Below are 15883 nucleotides of genomic sequence, written 5' to 3' on the forward strand. Positions count from 1 at the left end.
TAACGCGCTCTTCTGTAGGTCTGCGAGGGCAAGAAAAATGATGAGACAGCATAGGAGAATGAACTGGGTGAGAGTGACACTGATATATGCGCTCACACACAGTCGAATTTCGAATGGCAGGCGTAACAGATGATATAATGATGGGGAAGGGGCACTGGCACGTACTTTTTCGTGCTACCTGTGCGTTTTTTTTTTTTTGATATCGTCACGACGTGTGGGGAGGGGGCGAACGTCTCCAGTTGTGATTCTGCCTGTATGCGCCTTTTCTTTTGTGGGGAGGGGGGAGGGGGGGGGGGGCAAAGAAAAGGTGGTTCGCGGAATGGGGTGTGAAAGAGGGGGAGGGAGCGGGGGAGCCGATGTCAAAGGGATGTTTGCACTAGAGTGTCCTGATAGCGTATGGGCGTTGATTCACGCAGGAAGGCAGAATAGAGTACACACACACACACACACGGTTTTCTTCTACACGCCATTCACGAGTAGGCAGTGGAGAAAACGGTGTAAGCACCGTTTGTACAGTTGTGTGTGGATGGTCCAGTCGGCATCTGCATGTGCATATGAATGGGGGTGAGTGGGAGGCGGGGGGAGAAGCGTGAGAGAGCAATGGGTTGGCATAAAGTGTTCTCTGTGACATGTCCTATTCAACATTTGTTTTTCATTTTTTGTTTAATCGGTTTCGATTCCGTAGTTGGGAACCCGAATTTAGTGATGAAAGCCTGTCAAGACATTTTACTCGCACCGGCCTTCTGAAAAGACGGTCCGATTTGTGCAGCGCAAAGCGCGTCATTACGAGGGGCACGACAAAAAAAAGGGGAGGAGAGGGGAGGGGGCCGCATTGCTCGCCGACGCGCGCGCCCGCACACGAGAGCAGTTTAGTTCATCAAGGGGCGTGAGACACCCACGAAGGTGCCATTTTCCCACTGCGGGCGCGTTTTGTTGGCCTCGTAGTGACGCAGCGCGTCCAAGCGGCGACGGTTCAGCGACTTGAGACGACCTTTGATGTATTCTTTTCGCTTCTCTTCTACTGTGTTGCGAGGCAGTGTCACGTGTGGCACCGCTGTCAGCGCGAATGCCTTGGACAACGCCTGAAGGTCCAGCTTGTGTACGTCAAATGTTTCCTTTAGGATGTGGCTCTGATAGGCACCAACGTGTGCGCGGAACGCCGTTACAGCGCTCTTGGCGACTACCTCGTCCAGCTGCAGCACGTGCTCCAGTTTTTCTTGGATCCGTGGAAGCTTCTCTGGCAAAGGGTACTTCTCCATGTGGATGCCGTAGCTGGCGAGGTAGCGGACAAACGGCGCTTCTTCTGGCGTGAGAAACAGAAGCGAGTTACCGACATTACCGGCGCGCGCAGTGCGCCCAATGCGGTGGATATACTCCGTCGGATCCAGAGGCGGGTCGTACTGGAGAATCCACGAGACATGTGGAATGTCCAGACCACGCGCTGCGACATCGGTGCAGAACAACACACCGGTCGTCCACTCAGTGAACATCTGAAACGCCTGCACACGCTGGCGGTGCTTCATGTGGCCATGCAGCATCATCACGTCGTCGTGGAACCCGATGGAGCCCATCATCTGGCAGTGAAACGTGGCACTTGCAACTGTGGAGCAGAAGATCATTGCCTTGGCGCAGCGGGCGACCTGCTTCACAAAGGCATACAGCGCACGCAGCCGGTCATGTGAGGCTACGATAAGACCAAATTGACGTAGCGTCGACGGAATCGCGTCCGCCTCCCCGGTGGAGTCTTCGCTGCAGTGATGGTCTTCGCTGTGGTCTTCGTTCATACGCTCCTCGTCCTCCTCCTCTTCTTCGCTGTCGTCGTCGGGGTCGTTATACGCGCGATATGGGGCCATTGCTGGTGCCATACCCACACTCGCCTCCGCCTTCTCGCCGTCACCGATCTCCACTGCCGACGGAGCATCACCAGCGGTACTAATAAAGAGAGGAAGACGAGAGAGCGAGAGGCGTGCGAGCTCGTGCACTGACTTGGAGTTGGTAGCTGAGAAGAGAAACGTCTGTCGCCCCTTGGGGATGCGGGTGATGACGGCGTCTAGGTCGCGCTGAAAGCCTTCAGCAAGCATGCGGTCCGCCTCATCGAGCACGAGAATGCGCAGCCGTGACAAGTCCCAGCCTTTGCAGTGAAGAGCGTGATCATGGATTCGGCCAGGTGTGCCGACAATGATGGATGCCATCCCCGACGTGAGACGTCGGCGCTCCTCCGTGACCTTCGTACCACCGGTGATGAGCTGGACGTGAAACTGAGCCCCGCCGGTGGTTGTCGGCACAGATGCGATGTGCTGGCACAGCCTCGACAAAATTGTGTGCGTCTGCACACACAGCTCTTTCGTGGGGGCGAGCACCAGTCCTACAGTGGCATGCGGATACTTTTTGATGGTGTCCTTAGTCAGGTGGAGCAGCGGCACGCAGAACGCGAGAGTCTTGCCAGAACCCGTGCGCGCCTGGCCAAGAAGATCGTAGCCTTCCAACGCATAAGGAATGCTGCGCTCTTGAATGCGTGTCATGCGGTGGAATCCATTCTGTCGAAGGGCGTCGACGACAACCGAGTCAAGGCCAATCAGCGGATGAGAGTAGAGGGCGCCGTGGACAGTCGTGCATAACTGCCCCGCTCCCGGACTATTCACTTCTTCGTCCTCCACCGACGCGCCCCCTCGCTTCCGCGACTGATCCACGCCACTGCCGGGTTTGGCAGCTTTTGAATTCTTGAACAAATCGCTGTGGGCATACTTGTGGCCGAGACAGCTCTGCTCAATATCCTGAGCGACGTCTTCCACAGAATCCTCGGCAGCGCCGCGGCGACGCTTGCGGCTCGCGCTGTTGTTGCCGGCCACTATAGTACCAGACTGTGCCTGTTTGCGGCGGCTCTGGTGCTCTTCTTGCATCTGTTCCAGCACCTCCATGTCTTGGAGTCGGAATAAATCACTCTTCTTCATCTTCAGCCGGCCCATGGCATCCACAGGGGGGCGGAAAGGGCCCTCGCCCATCGTTACTACCCCGCCCGAGAGACCGGCGACAACGTCCTCATCCTCGACTTCACTGCCATACCCCTGCTCCTGCTGTTTTTGCGCCAGCTCCTCGCGCTGGCGCATCTTTTTTCGGCGGCCCTTGATGCCCATCGCTTGTTGATGCTCACAATGTTGTCAGGCGTTATTGGCTGAGTGCCCTGGTGGATGTAAAAAAAAATCTGACCACACCACCGAGTTGACGAAAAGAGGTGGAGATAAGAGGAGAAAGTAAAACAAAATAGTGAAAAAAAAAAGACACACACACGCACACACACACCGACAAAAAAAAAGATGGAGCCGCAGTGTGTGCCTGTTGAGCGTGCATTATGAAAAGGAAAGGAGAGACATATACGTGTGAGCATTGACGCGAAAAAAAGATGCGAAGTTAGGAGGGAAAAAATAAGAGAGAGAGATGATGAGGGAGGTCGAGGCGTGCCGAAGCAGAGAAGCCCCCCCCCCCCCGCATGTACCGCATATCTGTGAAGGTGGGAGAAGACACTGAGCTTTTTCCCCCCGATGGCGCTGATGGCTGCTGGGTGTGTGTAACGCCCACCCATTTTTTTTTAATACCCCCTCGATGAGTTCAGGTACCCACTCAGAGGACATGAAAAAACAAGATGACGTTTCTGTGAGACATGACAAAAAGAAAAATGCCCACAAACACACTCGAGAAGAGGAAGGGGGGAGGGGGCGGGGGCACAGGCAGAGGGGTAGGGGGGGGGGCTGTGTGAATCTTTCTTCCATCCCCCCCCCCTCCTCACGATGACCACCACCACAAGTCCCCCTTGTTTTCCTTGTGCAAGCAAGGCTTCCAGTTGTTGTGACTTGCACACATTTCGCACTTACACATATGTAGACGTGTGTAGAGGGCACTTTACCCATAAGCGGAGAATGAGCACAGGAGCTTCATTTATGCACAACACGTGCGATGAGGCGATAAGGGTAGTCGTGTGTGTGTGTGTGTGTGTGTGAAGAGTGGAGAAGAGAGGTCCCCGGAGGCTAAGCGATGCGGTGGCCCTGGCGCGTTCACCTCTGTTGCGGTACGCTCAACCAGTGCGCGAGGTTGTGGGATTTCATCACTTGGCGTGTGGTTGTCTGTGACGATACGGTTTGAACACCGAACATGATAAAACAACGAAAAAGGAAAGCGTGGCTGTTGTTGGTGTGGCGACACAAACACCCGCGGGCGATTCCAACCAGCTGATATCCAGCCATCACCAAAGACAGGGGCAGGGAGCGGGCGTGTGCATCCACCCACGTACGCTGATCGGTGACTTACAGTCGCCTCCTCCCTGCCTCCACCTCACCCCCCCCCATGGTGTAGGGAGGGAGGGAGGGAGGGGGGGGGGGGCTGGAAAGGTGTCGTATCATCTTCACCACCACTACCCCGCAAAGGAAAGCCACCCATCCCCCACAAAGAGTTGCCCGTATTTTACGCGTATTCAGAGAAAAGACCGACGTACAGCACACCCGACTTCATGGCCAGACCCTTGCGGATGAGGATTGCCGGCTGAGCCTTGTTTGCCCATTTGGTATGAGCCTCTTTCCAGAGTAACCACCCTTCCTTGCATTTGATGGCACCGTAGCTCTCATCGGACTCAGGGAAGTAACCGGTGCCGGGAGGGATATGAACGCGGTGCTGTGTCGGCGGTGCTGCATGGATGACCTCGGGCACATAGTCCTCTGGAGCCTCTTCTTCTTCTCTCCCCTGTTCTTCGGTTTTCTCTGCTGTAGCTACGCGGCTCGCACTCGAATGACCAAGCCAGAGCTGCGGCGGCTCATTTTCTGAAGCCGCAGCCGGGGAGTCGCTGCAGGGGAAGGTTGTCGTTGGGGAAGAGATCTTGCCTTTGCTATCCACTTTGCATCTAATAGACCGCAAGGGTGGCTGTACGTGTTGAGGGTCTGTCGTCCTGTTTTCGGCCATCACATGTCTCGGCAAACACCTCCCCTGTCGTGTGGCCTCATATGTAGCGCCTTCGTTGGTGCGACTGAAGAAGAGTGAGCGAAAAACCGGTGGTGGTGGACGATAAAAGCGAACGTGTCGCTTCTCTTGTGGGTGGTGGTGCTGGTGGGTGCATGTGAAAGACTCTGTCAGCAGACGCCCACTTCGCTCTACCTCAGCCAGTTCTTCACGCACACACGTCGGCACCAGAGCTGGGTTCACTACCTGTGTGAAGGTGCATGGGACACGCAGTGCATTCTCTGCTTCCGTTAAAATCTGAAGGTCCGCGGGGCTGCAAACGTCCAAGTCAACGTGGTCCCCTGACACGATGCCGACAGGCACCGCACTGCCATCCGCAGCTGAAGCCATCGCGGACGTCAACGCCGCTTTAGACCCCGTCCCTGCGCACGCCCTGCGCTGCTGCGTTACTTTCTGCGGTGCTGCATGTGCTCTGGCACGCTTGAGGAGAAGCCGCCGTACGGCGCGGCGAACCAGCTGATTGCGCACCGGAGTGCTTCCCTTGTCGAGCGTCGCGTTCACTGAAGGATGGAAGTACTCTCCCCCAACAAAGGCGCGCCAGACACCGAATGCTTCAGTGGCGTCCATACTACTGAACCGCACCACCGCGGCATCCTTTGACAAGAGTGGTGCATGATAGGGATCTTCGGAAAAGTGTGCGTAGGTGCGGTACAACTGCACCTGTGCGAACCTCCAGCTGTAGGTGAAGCTGTCCGGCCAGTCGCAGTGCGGGCTTAGCACCGATGCTGGAAAGACCTCCGCGCACCGCACGGTGGTTGTGACGCCTCTCTTGGTCACTGTAGTGGGGGAGACCGTCTTTTTCCTTGCCGGTGAACTCTTGCGCTGGAGTGCTGCTGCTCCCGGGGCACATCCTCTTTGCTCGTACACAGCGGCGCTGCAATCTGGTGATGCCGAAGCTGCCACCGCCGCGGCCTTCACAACAGTAGCAGCAGCAGCACCGGGGGAAGTCGAAGAGCTCTCCAGGTTCTGGCAAAAAAGTGCACGAAACTTTTTGTTGACAGCCTGTACGGCTTCAGGGGTGATTTGTGTGGATGTACGACACAACGTCGTCCAGGGGTGGAAGCGACAGCGATGGCAGACCTGGGTACTCTCTGTCTTTGAAGCCTTCTCAGGGCTCTTCACGCAGTCGCTTGGTGCGGTGCCATCCGATGTGCTCATCGTTTGACGGATGCGCTCTGTGACGCTGAGGGGCGTCTGAACCGGTGAGCGTCTGTCACACAATGAGTTCACTTCTGGCACAGCAACGTGATGACCGGGACGGTGCACGAGAGGTTCTAGGCAACGCTGGCGTAACGCAAACCAGGACGGAGCCGTGTCGTCCACGGTAGTTGTGCCCTTTGTGAAACGATGGTGATCACCGTCTTTGTGAGCGTCCGCTTGGTTACAGCTGCCACTGTAAAGTGTGGATGAAGGCATCCAGGCCGAGTTCGAGGAGGGAGTCAGTTCACAAGCACTGCCAGTCGCCACCGATGGCCGCCACCCTGGTGGTACCTCCCCAAAGATGAGGTCACATAGGCCAGCTGCACCGATCTGAGTGACCAGCGGGAAGTACAAGCGGATGTCCATGTCTGGAGAGATCGGCACCTCGCACTGCCAAAGCACGCTCCCCGAGTCCATTGCCGTCTGCTCTGGTTTCATCTGAATGATACTCACACCGCCTACTGCCTCGTTGCTGCGGAGCGCACTGAAGATGGGGCTGGCGCCACGGTAGCGAGGGAGCAGCGAGGGATGCATGTTGATCACCGGCGGCAGCACGTGAAGTAGGCGCTTTGGCAGAAAGTAGCGGAAGGAAACGACAACTGTGAGGTCGTAGTCCGTCAGTGGACGCCCCAGCGCGAGCCATGTGTACGGAGTTGCAGGGGACCCAGGAGATGGCGAAGAACCACCTAACCAGCGCTGGCCGTTTGCTGATGGCGAAGCAGCACCGGCTCGGCAGCATGACATTGCGGACGACATTCCACGTGGGGGCAGGTGGCTGAACAGGGAGGTGCTCTTTGGAACATGGTGCGTCTGTTGGCCAGTCGCACTGGGGGCCGTCTTTTTCACGCTGTCCAGCATTTCCTTGAACAAGACACTCCGCGAGAGCGACTTCGGGTCGTCCACCGGAATAATCGATAACCCGTGCTCAACACAGTACCGTGCAAGTGGATACTGACGTGTAAATGTTTTGGCTGCTTCCACCGGCGTCATGCCGTGCGGAAGCGCGGGGCACACTACCGTGATGTGATCGCGCACGAATGCTCTCACAATATCGTCCATCGCCTCGTGGTCGTGTGGCGTGTCTGCCTTTACACCCGGTCCCTGCAGCGATGCTGCTGCAGCGGTGGAAAGCCACTGTGCACCACTTGTATCACCACTACTGTTATTTACTTTCCAGGAACGCAACGCATTCGCCACGATGCAGTGCATACGTGTGTGAAGGGCCTCCAGCGCGGTGACTGAGACAACATCGCCACCGAACACCAGTAGGCGCGGTACTCGCACGCAGGCAGGTTGAGACACCGGCCGAGAAGCACCGCGGACGCGAGGCCTCTCCACAATGGAGGTCTGCGTGGAGCTGGACATTGCGGCGGCGGCAGCGAAAGGGGCAGCTCCAGTCTCTCTCCCTGCGTTGAGTGAGGACGAGTTTGCGTCGACATCGGCTATCCTGATCTGTGTGTTCGTGCGACTCTCTACCGGCACGCCCAAGTGAGACAGGGGGATTGCGGTGTAGGCACGAAATTTGCCCCCACACGCCACGGCCAGTCCAGAGCGTTGTGCTCTGAAGAAAAACCGTGAGCCACTGCCACAACCACACCCCGTCTGGAGAGTAACAGTACCGAGGTGAATAGGCATGATGCTAGAGGCGACGGCAGACATCATGTGAATCCCGGTTGGTGGTGGTGGTGGTGGTGGTGGTGTGTGTGTGTGTGGGGGGGGGGGGCAGAAAAAAAGAAAGAGAGGAAAGCCGATATTACAGGGAAGTAAAACGAACAGCCGTGCGCCAGCCCTTTCCTAGAGGTGCGCCAAAGAGAAAACACAATAGAGGACTACACGGGTGTTGAGGGGGGAGGAGACCCTCCATCCCCCCCCCCTCCCCCCGTGAAGCGCGTACGCGAATAGAAAAGCGACATAAACACAAGGTCACGGTCACCTACGCAGGCTGAAAAGCATCCACTAAACGGTGTAGGGGTAATCATCGTTGTAGTGAACATTATTTTTTTTTTATTGTGTGCGTGCGTGTGCTTCTGTCCAAGAGTGGCAGTGGGAGGATGGGGGGGGGGGGGCGATGCCAAGACAGCGCGGCACTTTCGCTTCGTCGCCGCCGTCACACGCGAGTGTGTGAAGTGGACGCCGCAGGAGTCGTGTACCGTATACGCCCCTTTGTTACTATTTGTCCCTGTGGCACAAATATATGGAGCAAGCGAGGCGTATTGAAGTGCATCCACACGCATCTCGACAGAGTAGCTCCTCCTCTCCCATTCACCACAGTACATGGCCAACTTTTTCGCTTGCTCCTAACTGGCCATGAACGTCCTAGGTTTGATGTACCCACCAGGCAGATCGAACACATGTATACATGAGAATAATCAAACATGTATGTCTGTCGCCTCCTCACGAGATGTGCCGGAGGAATACACACATCGACACACTCACATACACAGAATTGAAGAGCGAGCGAGGTGTGTGTGTGTGTGTGGGTGTGTGTGTTTGGGGGGGGGGGGGTGCGCGCACCGCCTCCTCTCGAGAAAACGACTTCCATGAAAACGAAAGACACACGTCATTCCCTCCCCCCCCCCCACACCGTGCGAAAAAAAAAATACACTTGTAGATCTCTTTGTGCACAACAGCAACAGTAATACCGAAAAAAAAAATTAATTCACTTGTTTCACTTTTGCTCTTTGATTCAAGAGGTGAGGGGTGAGAGGAGGAGTTAGAAGATTATGTACAAAGCGGCACCCCACACACAAGCGAGAACAAGGGGTGGGTGCGGGCATACACGAAAAAAATGAGCAGCAGGGCGTGAGCGCGACGTGCATGCTCTGGTGCGTGGATACATAAACACTTAGAAACAACCCAGCGATGAATGAAGGGAACAATCAAAACGAGAGAAGGGCGTGAAGGACGTTGGAGGCGGGGGCGCAGACACGCTGACACGCGTGCGCGCAAGTGAACAGTCACAGGAGCGCCTAATGTTTTCTTTCGTTTTCGTGTGAATATACAATCGTGCATTTTGAGGCACAGAAGTAGTCTTTGGTACCCCCGTCTACGAATCACGGAGTGGGATGCATATGAAGAGAGAGAGACAAAGGTGACGGGTAGGAGAGGGGAAAGAAGAGACAAAAAAGTTAGAATAATAATTAAAAAATAGAAAGAGCTCAGAGAGCGAGAGCAACTTCAACGGCCCCCTCCCCTCCCCCTCCCCCCCCAAAAAAATATGCAAACAGATTTCAGGGCACAAATGAGAAGTACGGAAACACACACACACACACGCACACACACACAAACAGTAAAGGTGAAGGATCCATGCGTGCATGAAAGTTAATGAAAACAGTAAACAGACTCATCCAAGAGGAGCCGATGTCTGACCATCTCAGAAAATACTAGGTATCAGCGATGTCCCTTGAAACCCCAAGCTCGCCAAAAGCGTGGGCACTTCAGCATACACACCCAGAGACAGAGGCTTATATATATAAGACAGGGAAAAGGGGTGGGGGGAGAAAGAGAGAGATTGGGGGAGAGAAAAAAAAAAAGAATGTGCGCACAGGGCGTCGCAAATTAAAAAGACAAAGTTAGCTCTGCAAATATACTTGTTCGCATATACACACACCCGGGGGGTGAGTGAGTGGGTGGGGTGGGGTGCGATGCAGTCTCTGTTACAACTAATCAACCAACGAGAAACCACAAAAAGATACACCACAATGCAAGTCAGAGACTCTCTACAATTTTTTTTTGTGTGTGTGCGTGTGTGAGGGCGGGGGTGGGAATAAAGGACACCACCCACAGCCCCCAACAGAACACAAAAACACCAAAGACAAATTTCTGTATATTATTACACCGCCATAAACACATATTTTGTGACCCTTTTTTGCTTCCTTCCCTGCGTCCTTGCTTTCCCCTCACGTGTTAGAATGTCCATGTTTGCGGTGTTTTTTTTTTGGGGGGGGGGGGGGGGCATTACAAAAAAAGAAAAAAATGCCTGTGCTGAGTTTTGTTTTGCCGTGCACCCCCTCATAATGTATAAACCATTGCAGCGGCTGTTTATTTTTTTACTTTTTGATATACACCCTCTCTTCCTCCATCGCTGAGGTGCTGCATATCAATATAAACATGTACGCACACACACAGATAAATATATACATATTTACGTTTTGATGCGGGGGGGGGTGGAAAGCCACTGTGACGAGACACATGACTTTTTTAGACACCAAGACCAGCTCCGAGGGTGGGTGCCCCCCTCCCCCCCCCCCCTCCCCCCCCCCCCCCAAAGTCGTATGTGATTTACAAACAGACCACATATAGATCACTATTTTTCCTTTTGTGAGTGTGGGTGTGTTCGCTTGTAAAGGGGAGGGGGGGGGGTAGAGGCGACAAGAAAGAGGTCCCCCTCCCCTCCACAATGAAAAACAACACACACACACACACACATTCCAAAGATGTATATCATTATAGAAAGATATCTGTATATATATATATATATGTGTGTGTGTGTGTGTGGAGAATTAGGCAAGAATGAGTGGGGTGGAACTCAACATGGAAAACACACATACGCATGCAGGCATATATGTTTATATGTATATATTCTTCTGTGTGTGTGTGTCGACTGTAAAACATGTTCGTATCCCAGATGTCATAGGAGCGAGAAGGGGTGGGAGGGGCGCAGGGAAAGAGAGACCAGTGCACATCGGGGCTTTGAAAGCCTTTGACCGTGTCGTGCTCGACCTCTCCTTTCCCCTTTCGGTCCGCAAGCACCTGACCTACCACGAAGAAACCATAGTTCACAATCACTGAGAGAATATATATATATATATACATACATATATACATACAACCCTCCTTTTTCTTCCGATGTTTCAATCCCTGCGCGGAGCCTGAGATGGAGCTCCACGCTCAGCCTCAACTGTTTACAGGTCCACCGTCCGGGTCCAGGCAGCATTAAACCAGCACTGAGATAGTGTGGACTCCGCTATCTGAGTACCGCCCCTGCCCCTTTTCCGTCGCTTCAGCAGCTCCCAGTGGTCTGGCCAACACGAGGTGCATCCCCCTCCCCCCACCGGGGGTGGCTCCCAACCTCTCTTCTCCTCCTTCCATGTCCTAGGTAGCAGGCCGTGCCACCAGCAAGAGTGATTTCGACCAGAACAAGTGGATAGGGGGAGGCTGTGTCTCAAATTGCCGTGGAGTGCGGGTGTTGAACCCTCCCTCTGCAAAATGCCCTACGCTGAGATCAGCCCCCTCCCCTCCCCTCCCCCCTGTCATCAAGGTCAACAGTAAAAGTCGAGGCAGTACTTGACAAACAACAGAGAGGCGCAACGGCACCGCTGTTTGAAGGCGAGGGCTCCAACACAAAAGTGGGAGAGTGGTTGTGTGAAAATAAATAAAAAGAAGGGGTCGCAACAAGTGAAACACCGATGGAAAAGTCTTGGCAGACATTGCGCAACTAGAAAAGAAGGGCCACGGTCACTTTAATTCCCACAGCTACACCACCCAACCGCATACACCCAAAGATAAACGTCATATGGGTGCGCGAGCGTTCATGCAGCTCCCAAAGAATGGGTGGGGGCGGATACGCGGATATCGAAACGCTTCAAGAGAAGCGCCCGTCTTGACATCCAAAGGAGAGTTCGACAATGGATAAGCCACACACGGAACAAGGCAAGGTACACACAGTATACACGTATAGATACATACACATACGCATATATGTCTACTTGTTCGTTAAAACCCACTAGAGCAAGATAAGGGGAGGGGGGAGGGAGCACACACGACACATGGGCAAGTGTAGTGTCTGCTGAGCAAGGCGGGGAGGGGGGGGGGCATGTACGGGAATGAATGTGATCGAGAAAGGAGGGAGAGAACAGGAAAGAAAAACTCAGAAAGTCGTCGAAAAAAAAAAGATTTTTTTTTGCTCCCCTCCTACCTGCGTGTATGAGGGGGGGGGGGGGTCGAAACCTGCCTGACTGGATCCTCTTGCAGCAGCAGCTGTTCCTCCTCCCTCGTTTTTTATTAATCAATGAAACCGGAGTTCACCACGCTCCCCCTCTTTTCTCTTTTCGTGTTCCCAACACTTTCCCTCTCACTCGCGTCCATGCATCCACTAAGCAACCCAGTGTTTTTTTTTCTCTCACCCAAGAGACGTACACACACACACACACACACACACATACACACAGGGATTGGGAAATACATTACCTACACTATTATGAGTACGCTCGACTAAAGAGAAAAGAAAAAAAAAGGCAAACAAAAACTGCACAATGACGATTGGAAAAGGGGGGGAACGACCCCCCCATAAAAAAAGAACAGCCCAAAGTGTGTACAGCCAGGAAGCCCTCGACCTGTTGCACTGTGATTCGTGTATCACGGAGGAGCTGGGTGGAGGGGGGGGGAGGGGGAGAAAAAAGACGAGTAAATTAGGAAGGGGAAGGGAGATGAGAGACATACAGTTTTCCACACATCCTGTGAGCTATACCGCTGACACCCAAAACATGAACCGAGTAAAAAAATTTCCAAAAATGAGCTAGATAAAGCCAAGTGTCGAGAGCAGCCAGTACACAATGTCACATATATATATATATATATGTATATATGAAGAGGAGGGAGGGAGGGAGGATGTGTGCTTGTGCATCCTCTCGGGTGAGAACGTTCAGAAGAGGAAAATACACAACCTCTTATGGGGCCTCCCCCCCCCCTCCTCTCCCTGCGCACGGGTGATCAAAATTGCGGTCAGTGAGCGACAGCGGGGGTAGGGTGTGAGGAATGGGGGGCAGAACGGGTGTCTGCTGCCAGTGCAGCTGATAACAACAACTTGACGTGTGACTCTCAGTGAAGTCGCCGCGCATCAGTTCCACAGCACGCATTAAAACCGGTACAAGAAAATGCGGAAGGCCCCCCCCCCAAAAAAAAAAAAATAGGGCAGCGGATCGTATGGGAGCGCGCACAAAAGAGGTGACCTGACATCACCAGAGAGCGACAATAACGGTGGCGGGAGAGAGGGAGACACACAGAAAAACAAGAATAAAAGAGGCGCGAACATTCAGTTCTGAATAAAACCACCACACACGCCTCCCTTTAGGGGCGCATGCTTCGGCGGTTGCTGCTGAGCACCTTCCCGCGCCACTGTGGACCGTTCATATGCCTTGGAATACAATCTCCTCACAGTGTTGGTACTCGCTTTGGCGGACCATGGCGGTGCAGCCCAGCTCCTGGAAGAGCCGCTTCTCGCACTGCCCAAGATGAGCGGGTGCGATACGGGGGAAGGGCCGGTTCGGCATCGACGTTGCAGTGGTGGAAGAAGCGGCAGCGCCCCCAAGGGGTGCAGCGGTACAATGCTCCTGTAGTGTTATCTTTTCGCTGCGGTACTTGTTCAGCGCATTTGTGAGCGAGCATGTCTTGTAGACGAGATCACCGTGAAATTTGGCAGATATGAGCAGCACTGCGACGACGCGGCGACGGGTGTTATGGCGGTTAAACACATCGCCGATGTTGTGTGCGCTAGCACTGTTGATGGGATCGCTGAACTCTGGGGGTGTGGGATTCCCCTTCGACTCATCACTGTTGTCAGCGTGGCTTGCGTCACTGGAGGTGCTGCTACACACATGCGATACTTTAGAGCTCAAGGTGGGCATGCTGGAGCTGTGGCGCATAGGCGAGTTCTCCGCGCTGACCTCGTCGGGGTTCGTTCTGTTGTGCGGGGCAGACCAATTTGGATACCGGCAAGTCAGACGGTTTATCAAGCACAGGGCATAGATCAGCACCTCGATCGAAAACCATGTTTCTTTAACGTAGAGCACATCAACAATGTCGTCTGCCTCGTAACCAGTCAGTGAGTGAAGAAGAAGCTTCGCGTTCACAGCAATTTTGGCGCGAAGCGAAGCGTCCTCCGCTGAGAGTTCGTAGAGCGGCGGGGTGCTGATGCCGCTCAGATCCAATGAAAGCAACTGAGATAGACACTCAGCACCCGCCGTGTCGGGCGAGCTGCGGGGCATACTCGAGGGATTGGGGATGGCAGTCGACGCTATCGAGACCGCGGAAACACTTCGAGATGAGCTGTCCATGACGGCCTCAGACGTGGAAGTCGCGTGCGACGTCACCTCGAATTCAGAGAGCATTTTGGCAGGGAACGTGCAGAATCCATTTTCACTCACGCAACGAGTCATCGAGGGGGGCGCTACGTTCGAAAGAGAGTGAAGTGCTTCGTTGCCCCCCAAATGAGGTGAAGATGGGGGATGCATGCAGACGGATCACAGGGGCCAGATACACACAGAGGGGGAGGAAGAGGAGGGAGGGAGGGAGGGAGGGAGGGGAGGGAGAGCAAAGCACTACCGACGAAGACGAGCGACGTGACCAGACAACCAAATTTCCACACGCACGCACAAACTCATACAAAATAAAAAAAAACAAATGAAAACAGATTAAAATGTTGCAAAACAGAGAGGCACAGAGACAACGAATCACAAAAAGAAGTGTATGGTAGAGGGGTGACCGAGGAGGGGGGGGGTGGAGGAAGGTGGCAATCGCCAGAGCCACAACTACAAAAACGAGCAGAGAAAGAGAGGACGGACTCACGGAATGGGAAATATTTTCTGTTTTTGCTTGTTTCAAAAAGTACGTGGAACAAGCAAAACAAAGTGCGAGAAGCGAAGAAGAGGAGGAAACACACACACACACACGCACGCGCGCAAGGGTTGTGCACACTGACCCTGAGATAGTTTGCCTGTGCCCCGGTTGTTCTTGTTCGTTTTATTTGGTGAATTCACCTCGCTACGCTGACGGATGGAGTCCTATGCTTGCCACTTGACGCCGCTGTACCTTTTTTTTTGCTTGAATATCTTCCACTCTTGATTCCCGAATTGTTGTCCAGTGTGTGTGTGTGTGTGCGTCTTTGTTTTCTGTGGGAAGGGGGGGTCGAACCCGGTACAGACAAAGGGGTAGAACAGATGCAGGAATGAAAAGAGAATGGCGCCGTTGGGTGCGCCTGTGTGTGTGTGTGGGGGGGGGGGAGGAGAAGAGGGGAAGAAAAACAAAACTGTGAGAGGCGCAGAGAGAGAGAGACGCTCCGCAGAACAGCTTTCGCCCTGATAAAGCCAACCTCCCCTCCCTCCCCTCCTCCAAACCCCTGGCCAAAGTGCTCAATGACAAAAAAAAAGATTTAAAAGGAGGGGAAAGGTTGGAGGTGCAAACAAACACAAAAAAAAACACACGCGTACAACACCAAAGTAAACACACAGAGGGGGGGGGAGGAGGGAAGTAAAAACAAAAAAAGAAGACGAAGCGAATCTAGAGGTAAAGGCGAATCGCTTCCTTTCACGTGTGTGCAGTGTTGTTGTTGTTCACGCTACTACTGGGATGGGGGTTTGAGGAGTTGTGCAATCTGTAGCAGAAGGGTGGGGTGAGAGACACAAACCACGAAAAGTGAGCAATAAAAAAGCCCTCTGTCGTGAAGGAACAAGGGAAGAAAAGCACAGATGCTGGAGATGCCGAGGAAAAAAAAAACAAGGAGATGGAGCGTTGCACTAGAGAGATCCTCTCATAATGGTATTTAAGAGGACAATACACTCGTCTGTGTTTCTTTCCTGTTTCTTCACTTACTCTGTAGGTGCGTGTACGCGTTTATGCTTTCTCCTTCAAAAAGAAAAAAGGATAAAAATGAGAAACACCGGCACTCACAACTCTAGAGACG

General features: G+C 53.6%; 3 protein-coding genes across 3 annotated transcripts; all 3 read right to left on the reverse strand.

The window, feature by feature from the left end:
- Window positions 1-869: 869 nt before the first annotated feature.
- JKF63_02585 (uncharacterized protein) lies at window positions 870-3134 on the reverse strand (the record flags this gene model as incomplete). Its single annotated transcript, XM_067898610.1, has 1 exon — window positions 870-3134. The coding sequence occupies one exon, from the start codon at window positions 3132-3134 to the stop codon at window positions 870-872; it is 2265 nt and encodes a 754-aa protein (XP_067754767.1).
- Window positions 3135-4455: 1321 nt separating this feature from the next.
- On the reverse strand, window positions 4456-7863 carry JKF63_02586 (uncharacterized protein; the record flags this gene model as incomplete). Its single annotated transcript, XM_067898611.1, has 1 exon — window positions 4456-7863. The coding sequence occupies one exon, from the start codon at window positions 7861-7863 to the stop codon at window positions 4456-4458; it is 3408 nt and encodes a 1135-aa protein (XP_067754768.1).
- Window positions 7864-13331: 5468 nt separating this feature from the next.
- On the reverse strand, window positions 13332-14435 carry JKF63_02587 (uncharacterized protein; the record flags this gene model as incomplete). Its single annotated transcript, XM_067898612.1, has 1 exon — window positions 13332-14435. The coding sequence occupies one exon, from the start codon at window positions 14433-14435 to the stop codon at window positions 13332-13334; it is 1104 nt and encodes a 367-aa protein (XP_067754769.1).
- Window positions 14436-15883: the final 1448 nt, after the last annotated feature.

This window comes from Porcisia hertigi, chromosome 32, assembly GCF_017918235.1.
Source record: "Porcisia hertigi strain C119 chromosome 32, whole genome shotgun sequence".
NCBI classification, from domain to species: domain Eukaryota; phylum Euglenozoa; class Kinetoplastea; order Trypanosomatida; family Trypanosomatidae; genus Porcisia; species Porcisia hertigi.